This window comes from Canis lupus, chromosome 5, assembly GCF_003254725.2.
Source record: "Canis lupus dingo isolate Sandy chromosome 5, ASM325472v2, whole genome shotgun sequence".
NCBI classification, from domain to species: Eukaryota; Metazoa; Chordata; class Mammalia; order Carnivora; family Canidae; genus Canis; species Canis lupus.
Window position 1 is genome coordinate 76765132 of NC_064247.1, and position 22244 is coordinate 76787375.

The 22244-nt window shown below is 58.9% G+C and overlaps 1 protein-coding gene across 1 annotated transcript; it reads right to left on the reverse strand.

Annotated features, from left to right (window-relative positions):
- Window positions 1-206: 206 nt before the first annotated feature.
- Window positions 207-21616, reverse strand: MTSS2 (MTSS I-BAR domain containing 2). The gene is given in 15 exon segments (XM_025426793.3): window positions 207-3350; window positions 3438-3603; window positions 3786-3962; window positions 4288-4314; window positions 4316-4363; window positions 11124-11346; window positions 12783-12880; window positions 13729-13836; window positions 14244-14401; window positions 15619-15693; window positions 15776-15867; window positions 15953-16037; window positions 16845-16918; window positions 17014-17075; window positions 21467-21616. Coding segments are annotated over 15 exon segments (2211 nt in total). The 5' UTR covers window positions 21536-21616; the 3' UTR covers window positions 207-2601.
- Between the last annotated feature and the right edge of the window lie 628 nt (window positions 21617-22244).

The following is a 22244-nucleotide window of genomic DNA, read 5'->3' on the forward strand; positions in this document are numbered from 1 at the left end:
TGCCCTCCTCAGTGCCTCCTGGGCAGGGACAGAGGAATTCAAAGGCATAGGTCCCGGCGCAAGACCTGGCCGCCCCTGCCCCTGGCCCACGGAGCCCGGGCTCCCAGGGTGCCCCTGCCCCAGGCCGGACCTGCGGCGGGAAAGGCGCCGGGGCTGCTGCAGGGGGCTGGGGAGCGGCCCTGGAGGAAGCCAGACGGAGGCAAGGGTGTTAATTACAGTACAACTTTATTAATACTGGAATCTTCACAGTGCATTTGTTACTTGTAGCAGTGACTATTTAAATCGAGGGGAGGGCGGGGTGGAGGGGGCAGGGAGGAGAGGATCATTTATCCAAAAAACGGACAGAAAGAAAAGAAACAAAATGGGTCAAATGGGATGGGGCTGGGTGGGGAGGGGTGGAGGGAAGAAAGGGTGAGTAGGAGCCAAGAGGGGAGACTCAGGGTGGGGAAATAAATTAAAAAAAGGAACAAGTTAACAACAGCACCAGAAAAGTTACTTCAGTCAAAAGACGCTTTTGAAAAGAATATTTCTCTGTACAAAAAAGAAAAAAAAAAAAAAAAAAGAACGTAAAGAAGTCCCCCAAACCAAAGTTTGTGATGTGGGATGGTTGGCTCGGATCCCAAGGGGGTGGGCCTAAGAGGTGGTCACTAACTGGGAGATAGGTGGTCAGGGGGATGGAGGAGTTATGTACACCCTGGGGTGGCTTGGAGGGGAGGAGGCATGAGCCTGGGGGCCCCTCCTCGGGCCTCCCAAGCCACCCCCCCCACCCTACCCCCCACCGCGCTCCTTACCCTGCTCACATCACACATCCTGCATCTTCCTCCCTCAGCCCACCGGGGTAAAGACCAGCACAGCCCTTCGGGGAGGGGCAGTGCAAACCCCCCACACCCCCGCGGCTCCTTACACCGGCCACCTGCTCTCCCGGCGCTCCAGGCCTTCCCGCACCTGGGCCCTCTCCAGGTGCCCTAACCCGGGCTCTCGGGTTGGTCTGAGCATTCAGCAAGGCTGTTCTCAGACCCAGCAACTTACAGAAACCTTTCTCCATCTGTGCTTGGGGAGCCCGGGGGGCTCCATCCACTCAGGAGCATCCTTGGTTCCCCAGACCTGCCTGGCCGCCTTACTTGGATCCCAGTTCCCTGCAGAACTACCAGGAGCTCCAGCCTGGCGCTGACTCAGACCCAACCCCACCCCATCCAGACCAGGAAAAGCCCGCTCTCCTGACCCCGGGAGGCCCCTGCCCTGTGGTCCTGCTGCCCTCCGAGCCCGGCCACCCTCTCTGCTGGCCTGCAGGACAACAGGAAGCCCTCCACTCGCCCTAGACTCACCTGCTTCTACCTGCTGCTTAGAGTTGGCGGGACTCGGTAAATGGAGGGGAGGGCACCCCCACCCTGCACCCACCGCCAGCACAGGACTGGGGGCCGGGGGGACTGTGCCGGGATGGCATCTCCTCTGGCAACAGAGAGTCAAAGCCAATCTCCCCGGATCACACCTCACCCCCATCCAAGTGGTCATGCTGGAGGCCCCACCTTGGCCCTCCCCAACCTTATTTTGGCTTTGCTCCAGAAACTGGAGGAAAAAACAACTACCCCTTGGCTTTGGGGAAGCCAATTTGGCCCTCCTCCTCCGGCCATGGGCCCACCGGGCCACTGTGAGGACCCCTTGTCCCTCAGGCACTCTCGGACACCCTGTACTGTCCACCCTGTCCCCACACATAGTCCTTGTCCAGTCAGCTTTATTTTATTATTATATTCATAAAATAACCCCCCATACCCTCTACAGCTCCAGCCCCTACCCCCAAAGGTGGCTGAAACCGTGACCAAAGTGCCTCCAGAGTTAAAGTCTCATCTGAAAGCAGCTCCCAGAGGGCTGGCCAGATGACTGTCAGGCCTCTGGATCCTTCCCCACTGCCCTGCCCTCAACCTCAGCCACACACTTCAGCGTCCATGGCCTCCTCCACACAGTTCCCCAGGATTTAACTTGGGGCCCTGGGCCTGTGGGCCGCATTCCCCCCACAGCAGGGTGGACCTTCCCACCTCAGTCTGTGCTCCCCACCCAAATGCCATTTTGTGTAGCTTCAGTCAAATCTGACACCTTGGCCCGACTGGGTGCCTGGCCCCTCCACAGACAGCCTGCCTCCCTGACTGAGGGGAGCCGGGGAGAGGAGAGAAGGGAGGAGAGAGGAGCCCGGCCAGGGGCGGGGTGGGGGGGGGGCTGGCATTCAGGAGAAGCTGGGCCTGGTCGCCTAAGCTGCGGCCCTAGGGCCCAGACCAGGGCGCGCTGAGACAGGGAAAGGCAGGGCCTTGGAAGAGGAAGAGGAGGGCAGAGCAGGCAAGAGACGTAAAAAACAGGCTCCAAATCCAGTTCAAGGCCTGTAGGCTCAGAGCTGGCGAGCTGTGTTAAAGAAGTCACTTCCCGCTTAAGTACTGAAATCCAAGACACGTGTCTTTCCATCCAGTGGCTTTGCCTCATGTGACTTAAAAAACAAAAAACCGAAAGCTTGCCTGGTTCTGCTCTCCACGCTGTGCCTTCGCTCTGAGCGTCTGCTGTTCACCAGCCAGGCCACGGCCTCTCAGGGGGCCAGAGGGCGGGAGGGCGGCGCCATCACAAGATGCGGGGCGCCGACCTGTCGTTGGTGACGGTCCTGCGGAGCCGCACCCCGCGGCGGATGGCCACCAGCATGTCTTCGGCGGGGGGGTCCCCGGCGGCGGCGGGGGGCGGGCTGGGCGTCTCCTCGGCGGGGGCGGCCAGGGCGGTGGGGAAGGGGAACTGGCCCTCGCCCAGGGCGTGGGCGCCCGCCACCAGCTCCCCGAGCTTCTCCACCAGGCTGTGCCGGTTGGCGGCCAGCTGCTGCTGCTGCTCGTCGTCGTCCGCCGCCAGCCCGGCGTAGCTGGCCGCCTCGGGGGCCGGGCTGGCCCAGGCCGTGTTGGGCAGGCTCAGCCTCTTGGGCGACGCCTTGGCCAGGTCCGGCGCCAGGGGCGAGGCGGCCTCGTCGCTGTAGAAGACGCACTCCTCGCTGCCGGCCCGCGTGGGCCCCGAGTAACCGGGGGAGTCGGGCACCGTGGGCGTCTTCACGGGGACGATGGGCGGCCGGATGGGGATGGGGCCGGCGCTGGAGAGCGCGCGGCGCACGGCGGGCTTGGTGGACGGCGTGCGGCGGATGGTGGCCACGCCGGGCGGTGCGCCCGAGGCGCTGGGCAGCCCCGCCGTGGAGGCCGGGCGCTTGGTCTGGATCAGGCGGCGGTAGTTCTGGGCGATGTTGCTGTTGCGGGGGATGGTGGAGGACTTGTCGAACTCGGCGGGGCCCTCGCCGTCCGCGTCTCCGTTCACGGAGTAGCAGTCGTAGTCGGAGCCTGAGGGCACGGGAGGCGGTGGGCCGGGGCCGGGGCCGGGGCCTCGAAGGCCCGGTGACCCGGCCCGGCCCCGGCCCCAGGGCCTACCTTGGGACGGGATGGTGTCCTCAGAGCACGACGGCGTGGTGGTCTGCGTGCTGTAGCCGCTGGAATACTGCAGCGAGTCCCGGCTGCTCTTCTGGTGCTCCAGGCTCAGGCCGCGGGTCAGCACCATGGCCAGGTCGCTGGCTGCCGGGGACACCTCCTCACCGTGCTGGGGGTGGGAAGACTGCAGGCTGAAGCCGGCTCCCTGCTGCCCCCCCTCAGCCCAGATTCCAGGGGGCTCCTGCCGGGTGGACAGGGGCCGGCCCGAGACCACTTCCCGGGCCCTCCTGGCACTGGCCTGGGAGTGAAGGTGGGGCCCCGGGCTGGGCCACCAGGGGAGCGGGCACCTACCTTGGCTGCGATCGTGGCAGGGGACATGCGGGGTCGTGGGGCCTCCTCCCCACTGGGGCCCAGGGTGCCCCCGCTGGCCAGGCCTGCCTCTGTGTCTCGGGGGTGCTCAGCCCGGTCCTTCCTCCGCTGCAGGCTGGTGCCTGAGGGCTGTTCGTGGGGGCCTGCCTTGGCCCAGTCCTGCAAGGTGTGGCAGACAGGTCAGGGGGCCCTTGGCCCTGCGTCCTCGGTGAAGGATCCCCTTGTTACAGTTGAGGTTCAGGGTTTTCAGACCCACAAGGGGCCTCAGGCTCGTGATCGTGGCCAAGGGCAGAGAATGGAGGACGCCATGACCTCTCAGTCCCTCCAGGCCCGGGGTAGGAAGGCACGTCTGGGAGGGAAAGATGGTGTTGGGAGTGGCTGCAGGTGTGCCCAGGCAGCTCCTCCTGGGGGAGCAGGCACTGTGTGCACCCCCCGGGGTAGACCCTGGGCCCTCCCTGCATCCCACACAGGCGGGAGCACTGACCGAAGTGGGGGAGCTGCACTCGCTAACAGGACTGGCAGGTTTCCGAGGCCTCTGAGGACGCGGAGCTGGAGGACTTCTGCCATGCGGGGGCAGGCGGGGAGGCCACGAGGAGAGGAGAGAACAGAGCTGGTCACAGCACCGGCATGCAGCACGGCCTTCCGCTTTGGCGCCCCACCCGCCACCCTGCGAGCATCTGCAGCAGACCTCAGCACCCCGAGTGCACGCCGCGGGCGCTGACCAACCCCGTGGCCTGGCCCAGGAGCCACAGGTTGTGAGGCTGAATGGCAGGACTCGCGGCTGACGGCCTGGAAGTGGTGGGCAAGGGAAAGACACTAGGGAGGGCAGCGGGGTTGACAGTGTCCCTGTCATGTCAGAAGGGCTGGCCTGCGGGAAGGAAAGAGCCCAGGGTTCCATCCTGAGCTCCCTGTTAGGTATCTACGCACAGATTGTGATTAGGTAACCGCATTTACATGTCTGGAGTTTAGGGAGAAGACAAGGTTGGAGCCACCGATTAACAGCCATGCGACAGAGTAAGGTCACTTCAGCAACAAGGGCAGTTAGAGAGAAGGTTCAAGGACCTCAGGCATGCCCATGCTCAGCGCTGAGAAGAAAAGGAAGGTCCAGCAAAGGAGAGGAACAAGTAGCTGCCAGAGAAGTGAGAAGAAAACCATAAGCAGATGATGTCACAGAACTTGGAAGGACCTACCATGTGGAGGAGGGACAGTTAGTGGTGCTGATGTTATGGGGGATCCTTCAGATGAGGGCAAAGAGGCATCCCTGGAGACCTCGAGAACCGTTTCACAGAATGGTGGGGGGAGAAGATCATTTTTGAGTCTACCAAGAGTGCAGGGGAGACTCCTGCTCCGGGTGGTAGGTAGCCTGGGAAGCCCCCAACTCAAAAGAAGACAGAGGAATGAAGACAAAAGCAGCCAGGGTAGGCACAGGGCCATGAAGGCTTCCTGGGGCACATAATGAGTGCGGTACAGTGGCTGGGAGACTGGGCAAGGGGCAACGTGGGGGGCTTGCCCTGTGATGGCCCGGACTAAGCCAGGGTACCTGGAAAGGATCCATTATTAGTAGCACGTCTGCCCTGCCAAATTCTCCATATTCTCCTTAATTTAGACCCCCAGATTTTTCTTACAGTTTATGATGAACCAAGATCACCAAAATAAAAGGAAACAAAGTACCATAGGCGAGGATTCAGATGAAATATGAAAATTTGGATTTTCACCAATATAATTGTTAAAGCCAACAAAAAACAATGGAAAAGCATTTGGAACACTCAGTGGAAAAATTCAAAGTTAGTTCATGAACAAACAAACTAGGGATAGAAAAGAGCTTCCTTAGTCTGATAATAAGGAATATCTACAAAAATATCAATGTATTTCCCTCTGAGAGTGGGGAAAAAGATAAGGATGCCCATGATCACCATTTCTGCTCAGTACTGGAAATCCTAGCAGGGCGGTAAGGTGAGAAAAAGTAACAGAAAGCAAAAGGATTGGAAAGGAAGAAAAAAGTGGTCATTACTTATAAAAGATAGGACTGTCACATATATAGAATACTCAAAAGAATCTACAAGTATTAGAAATAAGTGGTTTTAATAAATGTGAGTGTAAGGTCAATATACCAAAGAAAAAAAATCAAATTTCCAGCAGCCAAGAAACAAAAAACCTCCTCAAAAGCCAATAGAATTTAAAATAGCATCAATAGGGGTGCCTTGTTGGCTCAGTTGGTTGAACATCTGACTCGATTTCAGCTCAGGTTAAGATCTCAGAGTTGTGGGTCAAGCCCCACGTTGGGCTCCAAGCTCAGCATGGAGTCTACTTTTCCGTCTCTCTCTGTGCCTCCCCCTGCTCACTCCCTCTTTCTCAAATAAATAAATAAATAAATAAAACCACCAATAAACATCAAATACCCAGGAAAAAAATACCAATGATAGATGTGCAAGATCTTTACATGCAAACTACAAAACACTACCAAGAGAAGGAAAAGCCGAAATAAATGGAGAACAATCCCTAGTCAAAACCCCAGGAGTTGCTGTTACTGTTTTTTTTTTTTTATGGAAACTGACAAGCAGACATTAAAAATCAAGGAATTTCTAAAGGCCAAAAGTAGATAAGGTGATACTGAAGAATAACAAAGATGGAAAACTTTTGTTACCACATATCAAAGTTTTGTATAGGGATCCCTGGGTGGCGCAGCGGTTTGGCGCCTGCCTTTGGCCCAGGGCGCGATCCTGGAGACCCGGGATCGAATCCCACATCGGGCCCCCGGTGCATGGAGCCTGCTTCTCCCTCTGCCTGTGTCTCTGCCTCTCTCTCTCTCTCTCTGTGACTATCATGAATAAATAAATTTAAAAAAATATTTAAAAAAAAAAAAACAAAAAAACCCACAAAGTTTTGTATAGTTACATATTAAGGCGGTATAGTATTGGTATGAGAACACAAGTTAACCAGCAGAACAGAATACAAACTCCAAAAATAGCTACAGGCATGTAGATAACACCTGATTTATAACTGAGGCAACACTGTAGTGCAAGAGGGGAAAGATGGTCTTTTCAATAAATCACCAATTAGATATCTGTGTGGAAAAACAACCCCTACTTCAAATGACACATGTGCACGTGTACACATGCGTGTGCACACAATCAGTTCCTGATGAGCTGCACATCTAAATGAAAAAGGTAAAAAGGCTTTTTGAGGAAAATATCTTTGTGACCTTGGAGTAGACAAATATATCTCAGGCCAAAAAGAGCACAATTTGAAAAAAATGAATAAACTGGACAAACGACGTCCACTAAAATTAAGAATTTTATTTATTTATTTATTTATTTATTTATTTATTTATTTATTTATTTATTTATTAATTTATTCATGATAGGCACACAGTGAGAGAGAGAGAGGCAGAGACACAGGCAGAGGGAGAAGCAGGCTCCATGCACCGGGAGCCTGACGTGGGATTCGATCCCGGATCTCCAGGATTGCGCCCTGGGCCAAAGGCAGGCGCCAAACCGCTGCGCCACCCAGGGATCCCTAAAATTAAGAATTTTAGATCATTAAGAAATCCATTAAGAGAGTAAAAAGGGAACCCACAGAAACAGAGAAGATCTCAGATGAAGTAGTTGTATCCATAATATATAAGAAGTTCTCAGAATCAGGAAGCAAACAACCCAGTAGAAAATGGGCAGAAATTTGAATAGGTCCTTCATAAAAGAGGACAGCCCAGTGGCCTTCAGAAGTATGAACAGATGTTCAACCTCATTCCTCGTTAGGGAAGTGCAAATTAAAAAAATACTGGGCACTACCACTATCCACCCTCTAGAATGGCTAAAATGAAAAAGATGCAAAATACCCGGGGTTGGTGAGGATGAGGAACAATATGATGTCGTTGTGGTATTCTTGTCAGAAATCCATGACCTCAATCTAATTTTGGGAAGACACTAGACATACCCAAACTGCGAAATGTTCTAAAAGATACCTGATTGGTAGTCTTCAAGAGCATCAAAGTCATGAAAGGACTGAAGAATCACTACAGATCGGAGAAGCTGAAAGAGATATAACAACTAAACGCGACCTGGGGTCCAGCCCTGGATCCTGCACTCCTGGATCAGAAGAGGGAATTAGTGAGAAAACTGGCAAAATTTGAAAAAAGACTGTATCCACACATGCCGGTGTTTGTTCCTGGTTTGGTAGCTACATAAGGGGTTAACATTAGGGGAGGTTTGGGAGCAGCCAGTGGGAATTCTGTACTTTTTGCAACTTGTCTACAAGTCCGAAATTATTTTAAAATAACAAGTTAGAAACGAGCCTCAATGGAGAGGTTAAATTGCTGTTAACAGACAGAAAAGGAAACTGGAAGACAGACCTGCATAAATGATCCAGAACATTGTACAGAGAAGTGAGGGGATGGAAACTGTGAGAATTAAGAGAAGACACAGAAGGATAAATGAGGAGGTCTGATAACACGCGGAATTGGAATCTCAGAGGGAAAGAATAGAAAGGACGAATGCAGGAATACAGAAATAATGCCTGAAAATTTCCAGAACATGTGAAAGACATGAATACACAGATATAGGAATATAAACATATCAAATGAGGCTAAAAACAAATCTGCAACTAGACACAAACTGAAGAGCCAAGATCTTAAAAGTGATCAGGGAGCAAAGTAAGCTCACTCATGAAGGGCAACAAAATCTGGCGGACGGCAGACCTCTCAACCAACAACGGAAGTGAGAACACAGTGGAAAAATACCTTCAAAGTCTGGAGAGGGAATGACTGTCATCTCAGAATTGTGTCCTTGGCCAAACTTTCAAGAAAGATAACAAAATGAAACATGTTTACAGATAAACAAAAACCAAGAATTTACTACTACAGATCTGTTCTTTCTTTTTTTTTTTAAGATTTATTTATTCATGAGAGAGAGAGAGAGAGAGAGAGAGAGAGGCAGAGACACAGGCAGAGGGAGAAGCAGGCTCCATGCAGGGGGCTGGATGTGGGACTCGATCCCAGGTCTCCAGGATCAGGCCCTGGACTGAAGGCGGCGCTAAACCACTGAGCCACCCAGGGCTGCCCAACAGATCTATTCTAATAGAACTTCCAGGGCAGCCCCTGTGGCGCAGTGGTTTAGCGCCGCCTGCAGCCTGGGGTGTGATCCTGGAGGCCTGGGATCGAGAACCACGTCGGGCTCCCTGCGTGGAGCCTGCTTCTCCCTCTGCCTGTGTCTCTGCCTCTCTCTCTTTCTCTGTGTCTCTACGAACAAATAAATAAATAAAATCTTAAAAAAAATAAAGTTAGAAAAAGAACTTCTAAAGGATATATTTCAGAAAGAAGAAAGATTTGAGGTGCAAGAAAAAATGATGAACAAAAAAAATGTGTAAACATATGGATAAATCTAGACAAATGCTATGTGTAGAAAATGATAATGAAATTAAGAAGAAAAGTGTCATTTGTGTTACCAAAAAAGTAGAGATAACATATAATACCTTACAAGTTGGGGAGGAAGTGAGTGACTAAATTAAAATATTTATTAATGTTATTGAATTATTCAGAAGGTGAGCCTGTGTAAGGATGCATGATAAAATTTCAAAGTACCCTGTAAAAGAAAAGAAATAGAATACAATTTATAATCTAGTAGGGAGGAACGAACGGGAAAAAGAAAACAATCAAATGGCAAGGGAAGAGACAAAAGAGGCACAGAAAAAGCAGAATGAATAAAAAGACAGAATAAGTCCAAATAAGTCAGTAATCGTAATAAATATAAGTGGACTAAGAATACGGATTAAAAGATAGAGATTGTCAGACTGGATAAGAGAAAATCTGGACATCTGTTGTTTATAAGAGACTCATCTAAAACATACAAATATAGTGAGTTTAAGAGCAAAGAAGTGGGAAATGGTAATATAAATCTTGAACAGAACACAGCTGAAATAGCTGTAGTAACATAAAACAGACTTTAAGATAGAAAGCATTATAAGGAACAGAGGATCAACTACATCATGTTAGAAGATTCAATCCACTATGAAAAGCTGACATTTTAAACTTGTATGCATTTAATAAAACAGTCTCAAAATATATACAGCAAGCATGGATAGAACTACATGGGAGAAATGAACAAATCTAAAAATTTTCAGTCATAAGATAGGGGAAGCAGATAGGAGTCAATGGGAAATGAGGTAGAGATGTTTAGCGTGGAAAAATCTTTTAAGAAGTTCTGTTGTGAAGGATACTAGGTGGCTGGAGGATAACCTGGGGGAAGGGAGGGCTTTTTTTTTCCCTTTTTAAAAATTTAAATTCAACTTGCCAACATAAAGTATCATCCCAGTGCTCATCCCATCAAGTGCCCTCCTTAGTGCCCGCACCCAGTCACCCCCTCCACCCACCCTCCCCTTCGGCAACCCTTTGTTTGTTAGGAGTCTCTCGTGGTTTGTCTTCCTCTCTAATTTTTCCCCACTCAGTTTCCCTCCTTTCTCTTATAGTCAGAAGGGACGGCTTTTAAGATGCGTGATACAGGACGCCTGGGTGGCTCAGCGGTTGAGCGTCTGCCTTTGGCTCAGGGTGTGATCTTGGGGCTGGGGATCAGTCCCACATCCGTCTCCATGCAGGGAGCCTGCTTCTCCCGTTGTCTGTGCTTTTGCCTCTCTCTCTGTGCCTCTCATGAATAAATAAAATCTTAAAAGTAAGATCCATGATACTAGAGCTTGTGTGTATACTGATGGGAATGAGCCAGCACAGGGAGAGAGACTGGAAGTGTAATGGGGACATCCTTGAGCAAAAAAACCAGGAGAAGATAAAATACCCAGCCCAAATGGGGTACTAGCCCTGGTGGGGAGGAATAGCAGGCTGGATCCTAATGCAGTCGCTCCTGACACCCTCAGGATAGCCCCCTGGGCAGGTGGCTCGACTTCCCTTTGCCTTCTACTGGGCTCCCTCTGTTTGCCCATTTCACTGAGGCTGCAGGATCTGCGCCTGCATCTGAGGAGGTTCACGGGCCAGTCTCTGGGCTCAGCATGAGCTGGCCCAAGTGTACAGAAGCAGGAGGATGTCCTGGGGCTCCCAGGGATGCCTCCCACGGCCAGCCACCCCATCACAGTAAGCCTATGTGGGAGGAGGGTCACAAAGGATCAGAACTGCTAAGCTGTCCCCTCGGGGCTCCCCAGGCTAGGCGAAGGTGGTAGGTAAGGAGCCAGGGAATGGTGAGGAAGGGGAGCCACAGAAGCCCCCTGCTGACACTGCTGAGGCAGATGCTGGCCACTCTAAAACCTTCACCTCTCCTCAGCCAGGGTGGTCCCCAGTGAGGTGGTCCTGGGGACCTCCAGGCCCTGCAGATGCCTCCTCACCTGGCTGGTGATGTCTGAAGGCATTGGTGAGGGGGGCTTGGAGTAGGTGGCATCCTGGGAGACGAAGCCAGAGTCGTGGGAGGAGACGCTGGAGAGGCGGGCAGCGGCGGTGGCTGGCTGTGCCAGGCTGCGGTAGCGACAGGTGGAACTGGGTGAGTATGTTTGGGCACCCCCGGGCCACGGGGCTCCGCCACCCTTGGCGCTGCTACCACTGCTGGGGGCACTGGGGGGAGCGAGGGAGGAGGTACAGCAGCCAGATACAGGGGTACAGGGAGACACGAGGGTGTGTATGGAGGGGAGGGTGACAGACAAGGGTGGAAGAAAGAGGTGAGGGGCAAAGGAAGGAAAAGATAAAGTCAGACTACAAGTCCTGAGATTTAGGTGCCACAGAAGAGTTGGGTTGTGGGATGGGGGTGGGGCCCAGGCAGGGAACAGCCCCCAAGAGCTGGCCCAGTACCTGCCCTCGGAGCACCCCAGCATTCCAGGGCATTCTTAGGGCCGAGCAGTCACTTTGCTTCCTACTTTGCCATTAAGAACAGTAGGCTTTATGTTGGTGATGGGGAAACTGAGTCTGACCGTTTCTGGACTGCCTCCTCAAAGTCTGATCTTTGCCGTCAAACCCTAACTGGATACCTAGGATGTGGTGATGGTTTGTGTGGGTCCTGGACCCACTACTGTCCTCACCCCCTCCACCCCCCTTCAGTGTGTCAAGTCCTCCGTAGCTCACGTCCTCTGTGCAACCACTTCACTCTCGGGCAACGAAGGCTGCCTTCTTTTTGAACATGATCCTGAAGCTACTCAGCCCCCACCCTTGGTCACAGGTGTCCTCTGCAACCCTCCCTGCTGTGATGGACACCTACCCGGTCGTCCAACAAATCCTAGCTCTCCTCCCTCTACAGGAGCTGCTGATGGCCGTGCCTGGCTTACCTCTCGTGCCCAGATGCCCAGCCAGAGGTGGTTCTGGGGAAAGGGAGCCTGGGACAGAGGAGCCTCCCCCAATAGCGGGGGGGAACTCGCCCTGTGCTCACTGCCTTCTTGCCCAAGGAACCTTGAATCTTAAATGTCTCCTCCAAATCCCGCCCTGATGCCAGCCCTGGAGGCCTCCCTGATCCTGGGGCTGCGCGGTGACTGAATGAGACTCCGGGGCCAGGGTTTGGCCTGAGGCATTGGCTGGAAACCAGCCAGGCTGGAGTGTCCCTTTCCTTGTGGCCTCAGCACATGTTCCCAGAAGTGTCTGTGCCCCTCCCTCCTGTGTCTTAAGTCCTTACTGTCCTCCACCTGTACTGACTTTGCTGGATTGGGCAGAGCCGGAGAGTGAAATGCTGGGACCCCGCGCTTCAATTTCCCCTTCAGTGAAACGGAGACCATGGTGGGGTGAGGATTCAATGAAGAAAAGGCATTAAGCATTTAGTGTGGCAACTGGCACACAGTGACTGCTCCCTAAATGAAGCTGCTCCTGCCCGCTTCCTGCTACCACATGCCTGTGCTGGCAGCAGCCTGGAGACGGGGTACGTGTCCTCTACACTGGCAAATTCCTCCGTGACGTAGTTGTGTGAATCCTGGGGCCCTGAAGCAATTCTCAATGCAGCTTGGCTGGGAGCTTCCCCATCCCCCCTAGGATCCCCCTGCCTCCTCCGCCTCCATCAACCCCGCACTGACCTGCACATGCTGGACTTCCGTGAGCCAGAGCCGCTGGGCGACGACGGGGGGGTCTGGTAGGACCAGCTATAGTCTGAGCCCTTCAGGTCTTTGATCACCTGGAGAGGAACAAGGGTGGGGGTCATGAGAGGCGGCCCTGCTCTGCAGAGTGCCTTATCGTTTTCTGGGGGACCCCCCCAGAGGCCCCCCACTCTCTTCCCTAATGAGAGCCAAGCCCCAGGATACTTTGCAGGGGAGTCTGAAGGTAGGGGTGAGGGTGGAGCATCAGGGGAGACTCCTCCCTCTCGGCTTCTCAAGGATGCTGTCCCCCTCCTGGGCCAGGCAGGGGATATGGGAGAACCAGTGTCCCTGGGGACTCACTGGCAGGGGAGCCAAGACAGTGATCATGAGAGTCAAATCCTGGCTCTGTTGAGCCCCTTGGGCAAGTTCCTGGAACCGCACTGAATCTGCTTTCTCCCGTGATGTACAGCGAGTCGTCCTGTCTTGTAGGCCACGGGGTGGTTCACTGGGATGGCTGCGGAAAGTGCTCAGCAGAGGGCTGGGCACACGGGAAGGGCCTAGCGAGGGCGACGTCCCGGGCCTGTCGGGTGGAACTGACCCTAGTGCAGTGGGCGCACAGTGCTGAGCCGAGCAGGGTGGCCTGTGTCAGCAGGCCTGTGTGCCTGAGTCTAGGGGAGGGGACAGGTTCTGGGTGTGGATGACTGGCAGGCATCACCAGGTCTGGGGCTCACTGGGGTGGAGCCTGGGGGCAGAGGCGGGGTAAAGCCCCACGGGACCTCTGCCCATGTGCTCTCAGATTGAGGCCCCCACCCTCACCTGGGCAGGTGCTCCTGGGTGTCCCACAGCATGTCTGGGGACATGTCTGGTCCTCTGTCCTCTTTTTTCCTCCACTGTCCCCAGCCAATGGCAAGCTGCCCCCTCCACGGCCCTAGCTCCAGGACGATACCTGCTCGCTGGCGGGGGGCAGCTTGTGTGGTTCCGCGGTCAGCACCACTAGGTCATCGATGATGCCCTGCAGGTGGGTGATCTCTCCCAGCATGGTCAGCTCGCCGTTCTGAGGAAGCAGCAGGTGAGGCCCACCGGCCCGGCCCCTGTCCCCCTGCCCCCCTGCCCCTGGAGGAATGGGCCTCCCCTAGCCTCTCCTCTCTCACCCACCACTGCTTGGGTCTGGCAGAGGTTGGAACGAGACACTCTGGGGCTAGTGTGACCATCTGTCCACTACGGGACCTGTCTGTGGGCTATGAGCACGTGGGCCCAGCTACCTATCACTGAGAAGTGGCCTTTCTCGGAGCTCAAGTGGTCAGCCCTGGGTCCGGCCAAGTGGCTGGGGCCTCTGAGTCACCTAGAACCCCCACCAGTGGTCCCCAAATTCTGATTCTTGGGATTTCCTGAGATTCTTGGAGACCCTCCAACTAGCACAACCGTGGGGATGCTCAGAACACCTGACTTTGAGGGACCCACCACCACGGGCTGCAGGAAAGTGATGAAGGTGCAGAAGCGCCCGCGCTCCTCGATCAGGGCCCGGCGCACCGCCTGCTTCTCTGTCTCCTCCAGCAGCAGGTACATGTCGTTGACGTCCTGCAGGGCGCTGTCCAGCTGCGGCTGCAGGTCTCCTTTCCCTGGAAGGGTTGGGAGGAGAGGCCGCGCTGGGGATGCCAGCCTGGCTCTGGGCCTATGGTGCTGTCCCTGGCCGTGGGGCTGGGGACCGGGGAGGGCGGCCAGGACTCTGGGGCTTGTGCAGGGGCTGCTCCCAGAGCAGGCAGAGAGGACAGACAGACACACACACACACAGGAAAGACACCAAAGCTGCAAAGCCACCTGGGACCTGGGAGCAGGTGTGCTCAGGCGAGTCCAGCAGGGGCCTCCCCAGCTGAGCCTTCCACCCTCAGGATACCCTCACTGCCCATGGACCAGCAACCCCTCACCTGACAGGGCACAGGGAGAGGGTGAGGGCTGGACAAAGTAGAACCTGGGGCTCAGCTGTGGGCCAGGCCACTGAGGGGCGTGGGGGTCAGGAGAGCTAGGGGCTGGGCCCCGGGGGCGGGGAAGGGGCTGTCTCGGTGGGGGCTCCCACTCAGCTCAGAGAGTGATGCATAAGGACAGCAACGGCGACACAGAGAAGCAGCGAGAGAGACAGAGAGAAGCAAGAGGATGATGTAGAGATGGTGAGACAGGAAGTGAGAAGGCGACAGGTGATTGGGCAGGCCTGGTGGGAGCGGGGCAGCCGGGGCCTATGCCCCCCCCAACCCCGCCCCCGCCCCGTCCAAGCCCTCTTGGCCTGGCAGACTGACCCAGCAGTGGCCTGGGACTCTTCCCTGGCCAGGGGCCCCCAGGGCCCCAGGGGGTCTGTGCCCCAGGCCCCTCCCTCGCTGGACCGACCGCCTTCCTCGCTCCTCCTTGGCTTGGAGAGGCTCCTTCCAATGGCCCTGAGCTGGGGGAGACAGACAAATGGGACAAGGACGGGAGGAGCAGCTGGAGGGACGGACATTTGACTTACCAAGTAGCTCTACAGGAAGGATGTGGGAGGAGGAGAGGAGGAGAGACAGAGAAAGAAAGAATGTGTGAAAGACAGCCGGATGGAAAGAGCCACTCCTGGGGCAGGGGTGTGGGTGCCTGGGCCTATTGGGCCTCCTGCTGCCTCCCTGAGAGGGGAGGGCCTGGGCCAGGTCTGGGGTGCAGGGAGGCTCCCTCTGTCCCACCCAGCGGGTTGGAGGGTCCTGGGTCCAGGAGAGGGCCCCTCCAGCCAGGATGACGCCCTGGGGTGCCCCATAGGGTGTGGGGTATGTGGAGCAGGGCCCCGTGGGGCTACGCTTCCGTGGGCCACTGTGGGCTCTACCTTTGCGCGCTTTCTTCTGCAGCTTCAGCGTGTCTGAAGACTTTTTCTTGATCTCATGCCGGGCTCGTTTGTACTCTGTGCACGGGGTGAGAGAGGAGTGCTATGATGGGGGCTCTGCACCACGGGGACAGTAAGGCCGCCCGAGCCCAGGGCCCACCTTTCGCGTGGTCCTTGTCCAGCTGGTTGGCCGACTTCTTCCAGTCCTCGATGCGCTCTTGCAGCGGGTTGATGAGGCTCTCCAGCAGCGCGCTGCGGTGGGACGGGAGGGTCAGGGCCACCAACCGGGTGTCCCCGGCCCCGCGCCCACCCCCTGCCGCCCGCCGCGCCCACTCACTTGGTGAACTGCCGCAGCTTGGTCTCGATGCTGCGGTGGCGCATGCACATGCGCGTGAGCGCCGAGCCAATGTCCCGCGTGGCCCCTGGCGAGGCAAGCGCAGCGTGGGAAGGGGCCCGCCGGGGCATCTGCAGTCCCGGCCTCGGCCACGAGGGGGCGCGCCGGCCCGCGAAGGCCGCCCTCGCAGCCGCAGCCCGCGCCCCGCCCCCAGCTCTGGGCGCTCGGGCGGCCGCGCTCCTCCGAGGACCCTCCGCGGTCCGTGCGGGGATCGGGGATCGGGGATCGGGGATCGGGGATCGGATGGGTCCTCAGTACTTGCGAGGCTCCTCTGCGCTGGGGCAAGGCCCTGCCTATGCGGGCCGGGCCGCCTGCAGGGCGGGTGTTCCGGGGGCCAGCCCAGCGCCTCCGGCTGGGAACCCCGCGGGGGCCCAGAGGCAGGCGTGAGGGCGCCAAGCGCCCGCTACCCCGGTTCTCACCTCCCGAAGGAGCTGGGGCCCCTGTCCCTGCTACTTGAACTAGAAGGCAGAGGAGATGGCAAGGCCAACAGGGGCTCGCCTGCCCCGCGTGCCCTCAGACGCGGCAGAGGTGGGTGGTGCGGAGAAGCCGCGGCGGACCCCTGCCCTGAAGGCTGAACTGTGGCTGAGCATCCAGCCGGCCGCAGGGCGAGGGCGAATCCCCCACTAACATCCCTGTCACCTTCACACTCCTGCTTGCATGCCACTCGTGTTGGAGGCTCACTCTCTCCACGACCAGCCGATTCCACTAGGGAACAGAATTCAAGGTCCCAACTCTGGGCCCAGTGTCCTGTCTGTGGCTCCTACTCTGCTCAGCCTTTGCAGCCTCCAAGCCCAACCTGGGGCATACCCAACCTCCAGCCACGCCCCCTCCCCACCTCGGGTGTTGGTGGCCATGTCTGCCACTTTCTGGAAGGCATCCAAGAAGGCCACAGCAGCCAGCACAGTGGTCCTGGGGAGATGGACAGTGGATGGTCTGTGGGTGAGGTGTCGTGTCCTCTCCTCTGCCCGTCCCCTCCCCAACGGGGGCACCCTCAGCAGCCTCACCTCAGCTGGGAATGCAGCTTCGTGGCCTTGGAGTTGAAGTCCTCCCAGATGGGGTAGGAGCTCTGCCGAGGAGATGGGAGAGGTAATGAGATTATGGAGACTGTAAGGCTTCACCTGGGCTGGGCTCCCCACATGCCTGTGTCCAGATTCTGGGCAGTTTCTGAGGTCTCAGCCCTGCCCCCAGGAGAGAGGCTCCTGGGCCTTCTGGGGCTGCAGAGGCCCAAGGACAGAGCCATGGGCCCTGGGAACAGGTGCCTTTGCTCATCCCTCCCTCCCTGACAGTCAGGAAGTCTGGCCTATTGTCTATAGCGGCCACTGTTTTGGTTCACACCCTCTCTTGGGGGAGGTGGAAGCAGTATATGGCAGGTCCTGTCTCCTGGGGGCTCCCTTGGGTTCCAGCAGGGATTCTGGGCTGAGCCGCATGAGGGGAACCGTGTCCCTCCTGACATAGGTGTAGTCCACATGGCACGAGGGCAGAGACATGGTGTGCCACCAGCAGGGCTCAGGCATGCCAGGTCTCAAGCGGGGCCTCTGCGGGCCCCCACCCTGTGGTCCGGAAGCTGTGGCCAGCCTGGCCACCCATCCATCCCAGGCCAGCCGCAGTGGCTCCCAGGCCTGGGGAGGCTGTGACTGCTGCAGGGCCCAGCCAGCCCGCCTGGGAGAGCCAGGCCCCAGGCTGAATGGGGCCTTGTGCGGCCAACAGAGCCACCTTTCTCCACCCCCGGCTCCCCTCCCCTCCTGGGGACACAGTGTGGCCTTTATCCCAGCCTGGCCCAAAGCTCTGAGTTGGGAGGGGGTTTCCTAGTAGGGAGACTGGGCTCTTGGCGACTAAGTTGTCCAGTGTGATCAAGGGGCTTTTCTGGCTAATGCGTCCTTCCATGGTGGCTGGGTCCTGGAGAAACCTCAGCCCTCGCCTGAGCGCCCTGTGGAGGCCTTGAAGCTTGAAGGGGAGCCAAAGGGCAGTAAAGTCCCAGCCCCAAAGGGCTTCTAACACTCCCTTCTATGCAGGCTGTGGAGTGGGCTGCTGGGGAAACAGGGAATGCAGAGACCCCAGCCCTCAAGGCTCCAGAAGCAGGCTCTGCCAGACTGGAACCCAGGGGCAGGTTTGAGATGGCCTCTCCAGCAGAGGACAGCCTGTAGGGGTGGAAGGAGACAGGACAGCTTCTGATAGCCTTAGAAACTTCCTCCCCTCCCAGCCCAGCCCAGCCAGCGCTCAGGGAAAGCAAATATTTGAGTTCACACAGGCTGGAGCGGGATGGGAGAGGTGGTGGGTGGGCTGTCTCCATGTGCGCGCAGTTCAGGGTAAAGGGGCCTGGTGGGTTGTCCCTGGCAATCCCAAGGAGCTGACCCTCATCTCGGCACCCCAAAGAGTCTTCTGAAAGGTAGCACCCTGACATCACTGCAACATCTCAGCCCCGAAGCCTTGCTAAGACCTCCGGGGAAGACAATGCTGAGGATGCAGGGATCTGGGGGCAGGTGTCCTGACCCAGAGCACCTTCCCAGCCACTGAGCAGCCTCTGTGGGACCAGGAGAAGCTGGGGACAGATAAGTTCCTACTCCATTAAAGTCCTCAGGCTGAGGTCCATTTCCCCAGCCTCTAGGCTCACTGCATCCCAGACCTTCATACTCTCAGCTCCCGGTAGGGAGGGGACAAGACAGGGCTGGGGGAGGCCAGGCCCAGGTCTTCCTCCTCCCCAGTCTCTAAGCCCGGGAGCCCACCCCCACCAGTAGGTCACTCATTCAGGACCCTGGAGATGGAGAGGTGGAGGGGATGGAGCAGCCAGGGTCCAGGGGTGGGGGGAGGTCCCTGTGTTCCCCTGGGCCCCTACCCTCATCCTGGCCATGCGCTGGCTGGCAGGCTCTCAGACTGGCTTACCACCACTGGGGCAGTGACTGCTGCCGGCCAAGGGGCTGTGGTAGCCAGGCACTGCGCGAAGCCCATTTCACTGTGTGAGTACGTTGGGTCTTTAGCACAGCCCCATAAAATAAATATGCCCGTCACCCTCATTCTACAGGTCAGGAGACTGAGGCTCAGGGAGATTAACTGACTTGCTCAAGGCCACCAAGTGGCAGGGGCAAGATCTGATCCCATGTCTGACTGGTCACTACACCTACTTCCAGGGGGTACAGAGAGATGAGCATCTGGGCAGCAAGGTGGGGAGGGGATAGGAGCACAGAGACGGGAGAAACACCCACCCTTGTCCCCAGGGCCTGTTACCAGAGTTGCTCAGGTGGATGGCACAGGACCGAGGGGGAGGCCCTCGGAGACTGTCTCTGACCTGGCGGTGGTTGTCGTCCGGCATGGGCTGTGGGGGTGAGCAACCAACCCCACGATGGGATCCCAGGGACAGGGCTTTCTGGGGAATCCTGGACCAGGCCCCCTTCTGGGCCTGTTTCCTCACCTGTCACATCGGGCTGGGGGCTGCCCCCACGTCACTGGGTCCTAGGGGAGACTGAAGGAGACACTGCGTGGGAAGCACTTAGCACTGTGCCCAGGGCACAGTAAGTGCTCAGTTAACGCTGGCTAACCCCACGATCCCTGCCTCTCCACTAGAAGCCCCCCGCCCCTGCCCTGCAGCAGGGCCTATGTCTGGGCCACCTCCCCACTTTCAGGAGGAAGGCACAGTTTACAGCCCCCTTTTCTGGATGGGCCAGGGCTGAGTGGGAGGCCTCCTTCACTCCGTTGAAGGCACTTGGCCTGGTCCCGCCATCTGGGGCAAGCCCTTGCCCTCTCTGGGCTTCAGCAGGTGGCCTGGCCCCCCAGTGGGCATCTAGGCTGAGTTCAACAAGGCACAGAGGCAGGGAGCCCCAACCTTGGGCCGGTGCCCTCCCCCGACCCATCCGGCCTCCGGCCTCCGGGTGTAGCTGAGGGAGGCCTCCCTCCTGCTCGAGTGGACGTGCTGTGCACGGGCCTCACGGGCAAGCTCAGGCTCCTCAGCTCAGCCCCCTCTGTCTGGGGAAGCCCTGCTGCTTCTGCGGCTCAGATCACTACAGCCAGAAGCTGCCCCTCAAATCCAGGTGATCACCCTCCAGGCCCAGTCCCCTGCTCTGTCCCTGTCCTGAACACAGGCGTATGTCATAGGTCCCTGGCATCACCCCGGGTGAAACCCCCACGTTGTCAGAAAATCCTGCCTGAATCTCCCGCTATGTCTCCCTCTTCCTTCTGTCTGCTCTCAAAGTTCCCTGCAAATTGCCTGGAGAGGGGGAACAGTCCTGTCCCCGTCCTCTATGCAGAGAAGCTGCTGCTCCCCGTAGTGTGAGCAGAGAGGCTGCCAGCGGGAGGAGGGTGGAGGAAGGTCCCAGCCCTGGGAGTAGCTGGGAGAGGGTGCTCGAGGCTGCCTGGTCCTGGGAAGGAGTCCCGCGGCCAGGGCTGTGATGTCCACAGCACGGGAGGGGCTGCTGAGGGTGGAGGGGCCAGGACTCCTGACGGCTGCCCGAGGGGCACAGACGTGGGATGGCTAGGGACGGAGGTCTCAGGGGAGCACCCTATATGGGGGCGGAGGACGCCCATGTGCCGCTAATCCTGAAGTCCTAGGTGGGCATGGCCTCGGGCCCCTTCCAGGGGCAGGGGTCTGGCTGCTGTCCCTGGGGCTGACCCCTGGCAGTGCTGGGGGCCTCGGGAAGGGCCTGCCTGGGCACCGCGGGGCCTCCTCCTGGGCCTGTGATGTCCCCGTGGGACTGTGTTGGGTACTTGGGAGTGTGTGTCGGGGTGGGGGGCGCTCAGGAGTTCACGCGGAGGGCCCACTTCTTTCCCCTGCCCCCAGAATCCTACCCTCAGGAAGGGCAGGAGCGCCGATCCCTGCCGCATCCTATCACTGGAGCGGGAACCCCTCCCTGCCTGGTCAGCCTGGGCCAGCCCCCCGAACCCTGGCCTCTCCCCAGAGAGGATCTCCCTCGGCCGGATCCGCGGAGACGGCTGAGGTCAGGGACAGCGCCGGCCCATCTCCTTGGTGACCTTGAGCCATTCCCAGGCCTCAGTTTCCCCTCCTAGTGAGCCGGCGGTGGGCCAAGAGTTGGCGGCCTGCTCCTGCCCGGACCTGGACGGAGATGCTGGGGGTGGATGCGGGGAGGGTGGTGGCGAAGGCCGGGTGGACCCCAGCGCCTCCCTCCCCCCGCAAGGTGAGGCCAGAGGCCTGGGGACCCGGGCCCCGCCGCAGGGGGTCGGCCGGCGGGGAAGGAGTTAACGGCTCTCTGCTCTATTATTTTTCCCGGCTTTCGGCGGCGGTGACAGCATTGTCCGGGCCCCAGGGCCGCGGGGAGGCGGCGGGTGGGGAGGGTGCGCGGGGGGCGGGGGGCGGAGGCGCCGGGCCGGGCCGGGGCGCAGCGGCCGCGCGGGAGCAGCCTCGGCGGGACCCCGCGCCGGGACCCCCGCCCCGCCCCGCCCCGCCCCGCCCGGCCCCGGCCCCGGCCCCGGCCCCGGCCCGGACGAGGACACGCACGGCCGCCCCGTTACCTTCATGTCGTTGACGATGGCCTGGAAGAGCCCGCCCAGGGCGCCGCACTCCTTCTCCGCCGTCTCCATGCTCGGGCCGGGGCGGGCCGGGCCGGGCCGGGGGGCGCGGGGGGCGCGGGCAGGGGCCGGGGCCGGGGCCGGGGCCGGGGCCGGGGCCGGGGCGCTCCTCCGAGGCGGGGCCTGCGCCTCCCGGCGGCGCTCAGCGGCGGGGCCCGGGGCGCTCGGGGGCGGCGGGCGGCGGCGGGGCGGCGCGGGCCATGGCGCGGGGGGCGCGGCGGGCGGCGGGCGGCGGGCGGCTGGCGGCGCGGCCTCGGCGCGGGCACTGGCGCGGCGGCGGTAATCGGAGCCGCGGCGGCTCGGGCGTCACGTGGGCGCGGCGGCGGGGGGCGGGGGGCGGGGCGCGCTGTGGGAACGGCCGGCGGGGCGCGGGGCGCGGGGCGCGGGCCGGTCGGCGCCCGAGCGCGGCTCTGAAACCCGAGCCCGGCGCGGCGGGCCGGGCCGGGGGCGGCCGGGGGCGGCCGGGGGCGGGCGGGGCAGGGGCCGCGGGCGGGGGGCCTGTCGGGGGGCCTGCCCGGCGCCCTCTCCCCCGGGGCTCAGGCCGCGGTCTTCCCGCGCTTTTGGCGGCCGGCGGCAGGCTGGGCTCCTCCGGGGGCGTCCGGCGGGCGCCACGCACGGGGCGCGGCGGGGGGCGGGGGGCGGGGGGCGCCCGCCTCGGACGCTTCATCCCCGGCACCGCGAGTCCGGGCGGCCCTCCGGGAGCTCTTTGGCCGCTTTCCCA